Source organism: Bos indicus x Bos taurus, chromosome 7 (genome assembly GCF_003369695.1).
Source record: "Bos indicus x Bos taurus breed Angus x Brahman F1 hybrid chromosome 7, Bos_hybrid_MaternalHap_v2.0, whole genome shotgun sequence".
Taxonomy (NCBI): Eukaryota; Metazoa; Chordata; class Mammalia; order Artiodactyla; family Bovidae; genus Bos; species Bos indicus x Bos taurus.
In genome coordinates, this window is record NC_040082.1 from 94,637,332 (window position 1) to 94,648,045 (window position 10,714).

At 53.1% G+C, this 10,714-nt stretch overlaps 1 protein-coding gene across 2 annotated transcripts; it reads left to right on the top strand.

Annotated features, from left to right (window-relative positions):
- Positions 1–1,188: 1,188 nt before the first annotated feature.
- Positions 1,189–5,266, top strand: ACP5 (acid phosphatase 5, tartrate resistant). 2 transcript variants are annotated; one of them, XM_027547646.1, is made up of 6 exons: positions 1,189–1,565; positions 2,611–2,698; positions 2,927–3,205; positions 3,414–3,541; positions 3,660–4,005; positions 4,643–5,266. In XM_027547646.1, exons 3-6 carry the CDS (start codon positions 2,927–2,929, stop codon positions 4,919–4,921), a joined length of 1,032 nt encoding a protein of 343 aa, XP_027403447.1. In that variant the 5' UTR covers positions 1,189–1,565; positions 2,611–2,698; the 3' UTR covers positions 4,922–5,266. The 2 variants fall into 2 exon arrangements, with proteins under 2 accessions (XP_027403447.1, XP_027403446.1); XM_027547645.1 differs by lacking the exon at positions 1,189–1,565 and adding an exon at positions 1,626–1,757.
- The last annotated feature ends 5,448 nt before the right edge of the window (positions 5,267–10,714 follow it).

Here is a 10,714-nt window from a genome sequence, read left to right on the forward strand (position 1 = left end):
TATAAATTTCACCAGCACTTGGGGCCCAGCAGAGCAGGTTTTTCCTGATCTGTCTTGTTCCCTGCTGTGTCTATGGGGGGGGGGGGTGGGTACACCTCCTGGGCATACAGCAGGTGTTCAATGCACGTTGAATCAATGTTTAAGTTTCTTGGATCATGTCTATTTTCAAAGTCAACTTTTTTATGTTGGCCTAACTTTAGATTTACAGGAAAATTGCACCAAAAAAATTTAAAAAACAGTGCAAAGAGTTGCAACATACGTCTCACTGTTGCCTCAATGACTAGCGTCCAGTACATGTCACACCTGTAACCACTCCAGGATTGTGAGTTGTGTTACTATTCACAAAACTCTGAATGTCACCAGATTTTCCATGAGTGCCCCTTTTCTGGTCCAAGATCCCCATGTTCAGTTTGTCCTCCCGTTTCTTGGGGCTCCTCCAGTCTGTGGTTCGTGTTAGTCACTCAGTAGTGCCCAACTCTTAGAGACCCCATGGACTGTAATCTGCCAGGCTCCTCCGTCCAAGGAATTCTCCAGGCAAAAGTACTGGAGTGGGTAGCCATTCTCTTCTCCAGGGGATCTTCCTGACCCAGGATCCAACCCAGGTTTTCTGCACTGCAGGCAGATTCGTTATGGTCTGAGCCAGCACCGGGGAAGCCCACAGTCCCTCAAAGCTTGCTTTTTCATGACTGGGCCGTTTTTAAACCTGCAGAGTTCTAGGCAGGTTTTCTGTACAGTGGGTTTCCCAGGTGGTGCTGTTGGTTAAGAATCCACTTGCCAATGCAGGTGAGGAAAGAGCCTTGGGTTCCATCTCTCCATCAAGAAGATCCTCTGGAGAAGGGAATGACTACCCACTCCAGTCTTCTTGCCTGAAAAATTCCCTGGACAGAGGAGCCTGCAGGCTGTAGTCCCTAAGGTTGCAAAGAGTGGGACTTAGTGACCGAACAACCACCACCAGCTTCAAAAGGAGGCGGGAAGGGTCGTGTCCTAGCTCCTGGAGAGTGTTTCAACATAAATTATTTGCACCTCTAAGGAAGGTTGAACTCTCTGCCCTCACGCACAATTTAAAGACCAGGAAACTGAGGTTGAAGACGACAGACTTCCTCCCTCAAGGGTGGCCGCAGTCCAGGACTGACGCCCCACCCAGCGCTGCGATAGGAGGGCCCTGGGCACCCCAAGTGTGTAGGTCCCAAGGGTGGAGATTCTGCCGGCGTGGGGTGGGGGGCAGGGAAGGAAACCGGGACCCCGAGTCACTCTCCCGAGCTGCAGTGCAGCTCGGCCAGGTTTGGGCTGTCCTCCGGGGTGCAGTGCGTCACCCCCAGTTACAGAAGCGCTACCTGCGCCCCGGAGGCGTGGTGACGCGGGGTGACCCAGCAGGATCCCCGGGTGCGGCCGGCAGGTCCAGGAGGTCCAGGCTCCAGCGCTTCCGGCCGCCGGGGATCACCTGGGCCGCCCCCGGCCGCCGCGTCCTTTAAGCCCGGGCAGCCCCGACGGCGAGCGCCCAGCATTCCCGCAGCTCGGCTCGCTCAGCCGCGCCTGGCCTTGACCCCGGGCCCCGCCGAATGCAGGTGAGACCGCCCAGCGGGTGTAGACCGGAGGCCTCCACCCGGGGGAGTGGTCTCCGCCTAACCTCGTGACCCACTTCCTGTTTATCTGGGCTATGGGGTCGGGAGTTGGGGGGGGCAAGCAGTCAGCCTGTGTCCTCAAGCCTGGGGATGGGAGCCCCCATCCACCGTCGCAAGGGCCTGTAGCGAGCCATCGTGAGTGCCTATGGGTCCATGGGGCCGGGGAGAAGGGAGGCAGGGAGGGGAGGGGCAGGTCAGACAGGCCTCAGGAGCAGCCGCCGAGGGCGTGAGGGTCAAAAGCCTGTGGTCACACGGCTGGTCACCAGCTCCCTCCTGCCTGGGTTCCTCCTGCAGGAAGCGGGGCATGAGGTGGAAGGGAAGATGCGGCCAGGACTTCCTGGAAACGGAGGCCCCTGCTGTTTAGGGGAGGGGGGTGACCCTCGGATTGGGGCTCACACCGGATGTGTCACACACACCTCACACACCGGACCCACAACTCAGCTGAGACACACAACACACACACACAGCTGGACTGGGGCGCAAGGCAGGGACACACCGGTCCTCGTCCCCCACACTCAGTTCCACTTGAGGACTCAGGCACGCCTCCCTGACATGCCACACAGGGCCCTGCTGGCGGCTCAGTGTCCACTGCCATGGGGACATAGGACAAGCACACAGCAGGCATGTGACCGAGGTAGGCACGCTTGGCTACACGCAGATATCAGTGCAGACACACCCAGACATGGGCAGACAAACACGTCCACTGAGGACGCAGACACAGGGTGGGTGACTGCTGGGAGGGGTGCACCGATAGAGCTCGGTGCACGCTCGAGGGCCCATGACACAGACGCGCTCCCCTGGGCAAACTCGGGGGCTGTGCGTGCAGCCCAGGCTGCCCTGGAGTGCCAGACCCCACCTCGATCCCGTGGCCAGCGCTGAGGAACTAACTCCCAGGCTCACATGACCCTAGGGGAGGGCTCCTGGAACCGAGGGGAGGTTTCCTGGAGAAACTGCCTCATCCTCTCTAATGATCCATTTCCGCCCCCAGGAAATAAAGGCTCGGTGCCCAGCCGCTCTGCCCTGGAGCTCACCTGCCTCTCTGAGCCCCTAGGCAACTGGCTTGTGCCTCCTCCAGGGTGAGTGCTGGGCCCCTGCAAACCCAGCCCTCCTCACCCTGCCAGCTGGATCCTGCTTGCCCGCCCACTGACCCTCCCAGCCAGCTCTTGCCCTGAAGCCCTGGGAACTCAGGCATCAAGCCAGCCCTGCGGGGGAGCCCGTCTCTTCCCCTCCCAGAACAGGGCCAGTGGGGGGGTCTCAGGGTGGCCTGCTGCCCAAGCCCCAGACGCCTGTCTCTCCCCTCCCAGATGGACATGTGGACGGTGCTGCTCATCCTGCAAGCCTCGCTGGTGCTCCCCCGGGCTGCTGCCGCTGCTGCCGCCACCACCCCCGCCCCCATGTTGCGCTTCGTCGCTGTGGGTGACTGGGGAGGGGTCCCCAACGCCCCATTCTACACAGCCCGGGAAATGGCCAATGCCAAAGAGATTGCCAGGACAGTGCAGATCCTGGGCGCAGACTTCGTTCTGTCCCTGGGAGACAATTTCTACTTCAGCGGTGTGCAGGATGTCAACGACAAGAGGTTTCAGGTGTGTGCCACTGGAGTGGTGGGGGTGGGGGGAGGCAATGCTTGGAGAAGCCTCTAGACCTTTTACTAGAGAGGGCAGAGCAACACTGATGGTTGTACACACTGAGCATGCACAGCTTCTCCCTTGTTCCTGGCCCCCGAGTTGGTGGGAGCAGCCAGAGGCTGCTTGAACCTGGGGTGGGTGCTGCCCTTCTCTCTGTCTGCTGCAGGAGACCTTCGAGGATGTGTTCTCTGCCTCGCCGCTGCGCTCCGTGCCCTGGTACGTGCTGGCTGGCAACCATGACCATCTGGGGAACGTCTCAGCCCAGATCGCCTACTCCAGGGTCTCCAAGCGCTGGTGAGCCTGCCCCCTCCTGCCTTTTCTTCCCACCCTGCACCAGCCGCCTCCCTCAGTGGGGCAAAGAGGCCGACTGGCCAGAGCTGAGCCCCGGGCGTCTCCACTGTACCATCCGCAGGAAGTTCCCCAGCCCTTACTACCGCCTGCGCTTCAAGATCCCCCGGTCCAACGTGTCCGTGGCCATCTTCATGCTGGACACTGTGACCCTGTGCGGCAACTCTGACGACTTTGCCAGCCAGCAGCCCGAGAGGCCCCGCAACTTGGCGATGGCCCGCACGCAGCTGGCCTGGCTCAAGAAGCAGCTGGCAGCAGCCAAGGAGGACTACGTGCTGGTGGCCGGCCACTACCCTGTGTGGTCTATCGCCGAGCATGGGCCCACCCACTGCCTGGTCAAGCAGCTGCTGCCACTGCTGACCGCGCACAAGGTCACCGCCTACCTGTGTGGCCACGACCACAACCTGCAGGTGAGGGTCCCGAGGGTGGCCTGGGATCCTGGTAGGGGAGGATGTCCCCAGCCTGGCCAGCGTGCCACATGGGGTGGCATTGGGGCTCCTCCTGTTTGTGTGTATGTGCTCAGTTGTATCCGACTCTTTGCAACTCCATGGACTATAGCCCGCGATGCTCGTCTGTCCATGGGATTCTCCGGGCAAGAATGCTGGAGTGGGTTGCCATGCCCTCCTCCAGGGGATCTTCCCAGCCCAGGGATCAAACCCCATCTCCTGTGTCTCCTGCGTTGGCAGGCAGCTTCTTTACCACTGAGCCACCTGGGAGTTCCCCTCCTGTTTGGAGGCCTCTCAATTATCACTATCCCTGAAACTCTATGCTTGCTAACCAGAAAACAGCCTGAAGTGCCCTAAAAGCCCTCCCAGGGGTCCCTGTTGCCAGTTGCTTACCCAGATCAATGTGCTCCCAGAGGTGAAGAAACTGGAGGCTTGGCGGGAGTGGCAAGGGGTAGGGGGCCAGGATTATGTTCCTTGCTCAAGGTGACTCTGCAGTGAAGGACAGACCTGACCCTGCACCCAAGACAGGTGGGCACCAAGTCCACAATCCACCTAACTGAGGGGCTGAGGGCTCCACTGACCCTGTGTCCTCTGTCCACAGTACCTTCAGGATGAGAATGGCTTGGGCTTCGTGTTGAGCGGGGCTGGGAACTTCATGGACCCCTCGAAGAAACACATGCGCAAGGTCCCCAACGGCTACCTGCGCTTCCACTACGGGGCCGAGAACTCACTGGGTGGCTTCGCCTACGTAGAGATCAGCCCCAAGGAGATGAGCGTCACTTACATTGAAGCCTCGGGCAAGTCCCTCTTCAAGACCAGGTTGCCGAGGCGAGCCAGGTCCGAGCATCAGCACCGCCGCGGGCTCCACGCTGGGGCCTGAGTGAGAAGGCGCCTCCCTGCTGGTGGGTGGGTGGGTCCCACTGGGACACACACACACCCCCTCCCTACTCCCCCTGCCCATGGGCAGGCTTTCTCAGGAGCCCGTGGTGTGATGGCAGAGCAGGAAAGAGAAGGGCAGATGAGGAACTTGTGACATAGATGCCGTGCCTGAAAGAAACATGGACACATGTACGGGCCAGAGTGCCAGGCCCCGTGACCGGGCTCGCCCAGCCTGAGTTCTGGGCATTGAGGGGCAAGGAGGGAGGGAGGCAGAGCTCTCCCCTGGATCAGGCATCCTTCTGTCACTGCTGAATAGACAATAAAAGAAAAACTTGCAAAGACTGAACATGTGTGTTGTGAGCATCTCTTTCCTTACCTCCCTGGTGAGATGCAATACTTGGGGTTGGAAAGGTTGGGGCTCCCACACCATCCTTGCTGTGCACCTTCATCTGTCAGTCTCATCTGTAACCAACTGGCCTCATCCATGAGTATGATTTTAAGGCCAAACAGGAACTTAAATTCCTGGTGGTCCAGTGGTTAAGAATCTGCCTTCCTAACTCAGATGAGGAGAAATACTATATGACATCCCTTATTGTGTAAAAAAAAAAAAAAATACACATGAACTTACAAAACAGAAAGAGATTCACAGACTTAGAAAAAGAACTTATGGTTGCCGGGAGTGAAGGGATAGTTAGGGAGTTTGGTATGGACATGTGCCCACTACTATATTTAAAGTGGATAACCACAAAGACCTACTGTGGAACTCAGATCAATATTGTATGTCAGCCTGCAAGGGAGAGGAGTTTAAGGGAAAATGGATACATGTATATGTATGGCCGAGTTCCTTCATTGTTCATCTAAAACTATCACAACATTGTTAACCGGCTATACCCCGATTCAAAATAAAAAGTTAAAAAAAGAAGAATCTGCTTTCCAGTGCAGGGGACATGGGTTCGATCTCTGCTGGGGAAACAGACCACCCCGCCATGCTGTGGAGCAACTAAGTCTGCATGCACAACTACCCAGCAAGATCCTGAGTGCCTCAATAAGACTCTATGCAGCCAAATAAAGTAATTTTTTAAAAAAGACCAAATAGAATGGTACAATGAAGCAAGCTTCCTCCTCCAGTGTGCTTTCCTTGCATAATAAAAAAAAAAACTTCCCTTTGTCACAAAGAGCATCTCCACATACATGCAGCTCTGCATGCATTCTATCTAGCCACAAGTCAAATGTTCGTATCAGAACATTCCTTTTTGCTCATGTCAATATGGGATCAGTGCTATTCATACAGTTCTAAAATTTAAACTTTGTAGAAAGGAAAACTATCTCACCCACCTCATGTTTGTTCCTCCACCTTTCCAGAAAAGAAATAGTATTTTTATAAATGTCTTGGGCTTCCTTTGGGGATTTCTGTGTGCAAATAAAGGCAAACCTGAATGTTTTTTTCTCCCCTTTCCCATTTATCTGCACCTTGCTTTTTTAGTTTTTGTCTGTTTGATTTTTTTGGCTGTTCCTCAAGGCATGCGGGGTCTTTCTTGACAAAGAGCTATGCTTAGCTGTGTCCTCTGTCCATGGGGATTCTCCAGGCAAGAATACTGGAGTGGGTTGCTATGCCCTCCTCCAGGGGATCTTCCCAACTCAGGGATTGAACCAGTTCTCCCGCATTGCAGGTGGATTCTTTACCGTCTGAGCCATCAGGGAAGCCCATGAATGCTGGAGTGGGTAGCCTATCCCTTCTCCAGGGGAAGTTCCCGACCCAGGAATCGAACAATGCAGAGGTCATCTGCATTGCAGGTGGATTCTTTACCAGCTGATCTACCAGGGGATCAAACCCGGGCCTCTGCAGTGGGGCTATGCAGACTTCACCACTGGACCACCAGGGAAGTCCTTGAACCTTGCTCTTTTGGTTTTGACTTTGTTTTCTTTTTAAAATAAACTTCACTGAGTTCTTACGGACACATTTTAGAAGTGTGCAGTTCAGTAAGTTTAGACAAAGGCACACAGTCCTAAACCCAACGCCACAATCAAGAAACAAGCATTTCCTGCACCTGCAAAGGTTTTCTTTTGCAATTTGCTCTTTCTGTCCGTTGTACCTGGAGATCTGCCCACCGGCCCTCCAGGGAGCTTATTTCTGCTGCTACAGAGGCCCCACTGGGTGCCTGGCCCCATTGTCTGTCTACCAAGGAGTGCCCAGATGCCTTCAATAATTTTGCTGTCCTCAAATCATGCTGCCATAAATGAGCCTGCACATTTATTTCCTATGTATGCAGAAATGATTGTAGAATAAACAAGATACATTCCTAAGAGGAAGATTGCCCTGCTTTTTGACAGCCACGGATTTTCTGCCTTGTGTCACCAGCTCCTAGCTGGGGCCTACAGAAATTTTTTCCAGTCCTTCCCTCTCACCAACACAGCCACCTTGGACACCCCCGGACCCGTGCTTTTGTACATCTGTGCAAGTACGTATGGGAGAAAACTTCCAGAATTATTTCAGAGCCTGTTCCTGCTAAAGAACGCTGAGAACGAAATGCTCACCCTGAACCAAAAGCTGCAGAGCAATGCACTTAGTTCCCCTCTGGGCTTCTCAGTTGACTAAAATCGACCCACAAACAGCCTGACCCAGCCAGTCGCAGGAACTACTTTCTTGACTCACCGTCACCGCCCACTTCAGCTGCTATGGGCCAGGGACCCAATTGTTTGGGAAATGGCATCTTACATTTGCTACTTTGTAGCAGTCAGTATTGATGAATTTGTTACATGGTACCTGTGTTACTTGGAAGGACTGAAGCTGAAACTACAATACTTTGGCCACGTGATGCAAAGAGCCAACTCATTAGAAAGGACCCTGATGCTGGGAATGATTGAGGGTAAGAGGAGAAGAGAGCAACAGAGGATGAGATGGTTGGACAGCATCGCTGACTCAATGGACATGAGTTTGAGCAAACTCCAGGAGATGGTGAAGGACAGGGAAGCCTGGCGTGCTGCAGTCCATGGGGTTGCAAAGAGTCGGACACGACTTAGCGACTGAACAGCAACATGTGTTACTATGCTTACCAGGTTGTTCAGTGGTAAAGGATCCGCCTGCCAATGCAGGAGACACGGGCTGGATCCCTGGGTTGGGAAAATCCCCTAGAGAAGGAAATGGCAACCCACTCCAGTACTCTTGCCTGGAGAATCTCATGGACAGGCAGCCTGGCAGGCTACAGTCCATGGGGTCACAAAGAATTGAACCTGAACATGCACACACACACACACACACACGTTATTACTGCTGCTGCTGCTGCTAAGTCGCTTCAGTCTGTCCGACTCTGTGCGACCCCACAGACAGCAGCCCACCAGGCTCCCCCGTCCCTGGGATTCTCCAGGCAAGAACACTGGAGTGGGTTGCCATTTCCTTCTCCAATGCATGAAAGTGAAAAGTGAAAGTGAAGTCGTTCAGTTGTGTCCGACTTTTAGCTACCCCATGGACTGGAGCCTACCAGGCTCCTCTGTCCTTGGGATTTTCCAGGCAAGAGTACTGGAGTGGGGTGCCATTGCCTTTAAGCAAAGCTGGGGACTCCTTGGTGGTTCAGCAATTAAGACTTTGCCTTCCAAGGCAAGGGGTGGAATTCTGATTTCTGGTCAGGGAGCTAAGATACCTACCACAAGACTCATGGCCAGAAAAAAAAAAAGAAGCAAATTAAATACTTAAAAATTGTCCACATAAAAAAAATCCTTCAAAAAAATTAAGCAAAACTGTCTTACCAAAATGCCAACCCTGAGTTCCTTTCAGCTGGTATTACTACCAGCCAAGTTCTATGCCAAACAAACAAACAAACAAAAAACAAAAAACACCATCCCAGGACTTCCCTGGCTATTCTGTGGTTAAGACCCAGTGCAGGGGGCACAAGTTTGCTCTCTGGTTGGGGGAAATACTGCATGCCTCATGGTGCAGCTGGAACAAAAAGAACAAAAAACACACCATTGCTTCTAATCTTGACCAAGGAGGAAAGGGCCAGCAGTATCCTGGCTTCTCAGGGCACAGAAGCTTGACAGATTAAGTCAGGTGCCCAAAGTCCTGCTCAGGAAATGGCAGACCCTCCATCTTAACCAGGACAGTCAAGGCAAGCTCACAGCCACCCTACCTCTCCCCACTGACTCAGAGACTCCAGGCAGGCAGGAGTCTGAATCAGAAGTCGGCCTCGTGTCCCTGTTTGCAGGGCCCAGAGTGTGGAATTAGCCCAACATCCCAGTTCACAGGGCCCGGAGTGTGGAAAGGAGAAGTGACACATCCAAGCTGACACAGGTGGGAAGGAGAACTGGTCCCCCTCCTCCACCAGGGCCGAGCACTTCTACCGCACAGAGGCCCAAGTCCTGAGCCAACCCAAGGAGCACCCAAAGGGACAAGGCAGGGTGGACATACGCCCTCAGAGAGGGCTTCCATGCAGCTCAGGGCGGGGGACAACGTCCACCAGCACACGGCCATGGTTGGAAAGCTGCCTTGTCAATTACAGGAAATAAGATGGCAGAATTCCTTAAGATCACAGTCACAGAGTTTCATCTCTTCCCTCTCTTCCCAACCAACTGCATCTGATTCAACCATCACAGATATTGCCAACTCTGAACTCCATTCCTCACACCAGGTGCAGGGTCTGGCACCGGCGCCCTCACCGGGCCAGTTGGCTGTCAGCGGAGAGTCAGGTCATATGCACCCTCCTCAACAGTCTCTGAGGTCAAGACTCCTGAACAGTGAGGTGACACCTGCCTGACCAAACAGCAAAATGCACAGTCATCCACACAGCATGACCCTGGCTCCAGGAAAACATCCAGAGGGAATCTAGAAACAAACAGGAGAGAACGATGACGTGATGTAGGCTAAGGTGATGTCGCAACTTTGCAGGAAAGACGTTATGTTATCTGCCTTGTCAGTTTGCCCAGAGCAAAACAGCCTGACCCCTACTTCAGAGTGTGTGCAAAAATGAATTACAAGGGACTCACACGTTTTGGTGTAGAAATAAAATACAGTAACTCAACTATATTCCAAAATAAAAGTAAAATTAAATTAAAACTACAGAGTAGAGTAATTCAACTATAAAAAAAAAAAAGAAGTAAAAAATACAGTAGAAAATGAACATCCACACAAAGATCTGAATAAAATAGCTCATAGTAGCTTTATACATAACTGTCCCAAACTGGAAACAATCCAAATGTCCATTTTCAAGTGAAAGGATAAACAAACTGTGTTCCATCCATATGATAAAATGATAAAAAGGAACAACTACTGACATACGAAACATTTGTTGATGTTGTTTTGTCACTAAGTCCTGTCTAACTCTTTTTTGACCCCATGGACTGTAGCCCCTCTAGGCTCCTCTGTCCATGGGATTCTCCAGCCAAGAATACTGGAGTGGGTTGCCATTTCCTACTCCAGGGGATCTTACCTGATCCAGGGATCAAACCTGCGGCTCCTGCATTGGCAGGCAAATTCTTTACCAGAGCCACTAGGAAAGTCAAACACAACATGGACACAGGGAATTCTTCGGCAGCCCAGCAGTTAGGACTTTCACTGCCTAGGACACAGGTTCAGTCCCAGGTCCGGGAACTAAGATCCTCCTAAGCTCCAAAGCCAAATCATCCCCCCACCAAACAAAACAAAAAAACCATAGACATGTCTCAGTCATACTAAGCTGAGTTAAAGAAGCCAAACTCAAGAGACTTCATATTGTATGATTCTGTTTATGTGACTTCCTCAAGAGCACAAAGTTATAGGAACTGAAAACAGATTAGCTGGTGTCAAGGGCGGGGGGGTGGGGTA

Excerpts from the sequence above, each read along its gene's own strand:
- ACP5 (XM_027547646.1), top strand. The coding sequence starts at position 2,927 with ATGGACATGTGGACGGTGCTGCTCATCCTGCAAGCCTCGCTGGTGCTC. Across the intron at positions 3,542-3,659 it reads TCCAGGGTCTCCAAGCGCTG|GAAGTTCCCCAGCCCTTACT; the intron begins GTGAGCCTGCCC and ends TACCATCCGCAG. Across the intron at positions 4,006-4,642 it reads GCCACGACCACAACCTGCAG|TACCTTCAGGATGAGAATGG; the intron begins GTGAGGGTCCCG and ends CTCTGTCCACAG.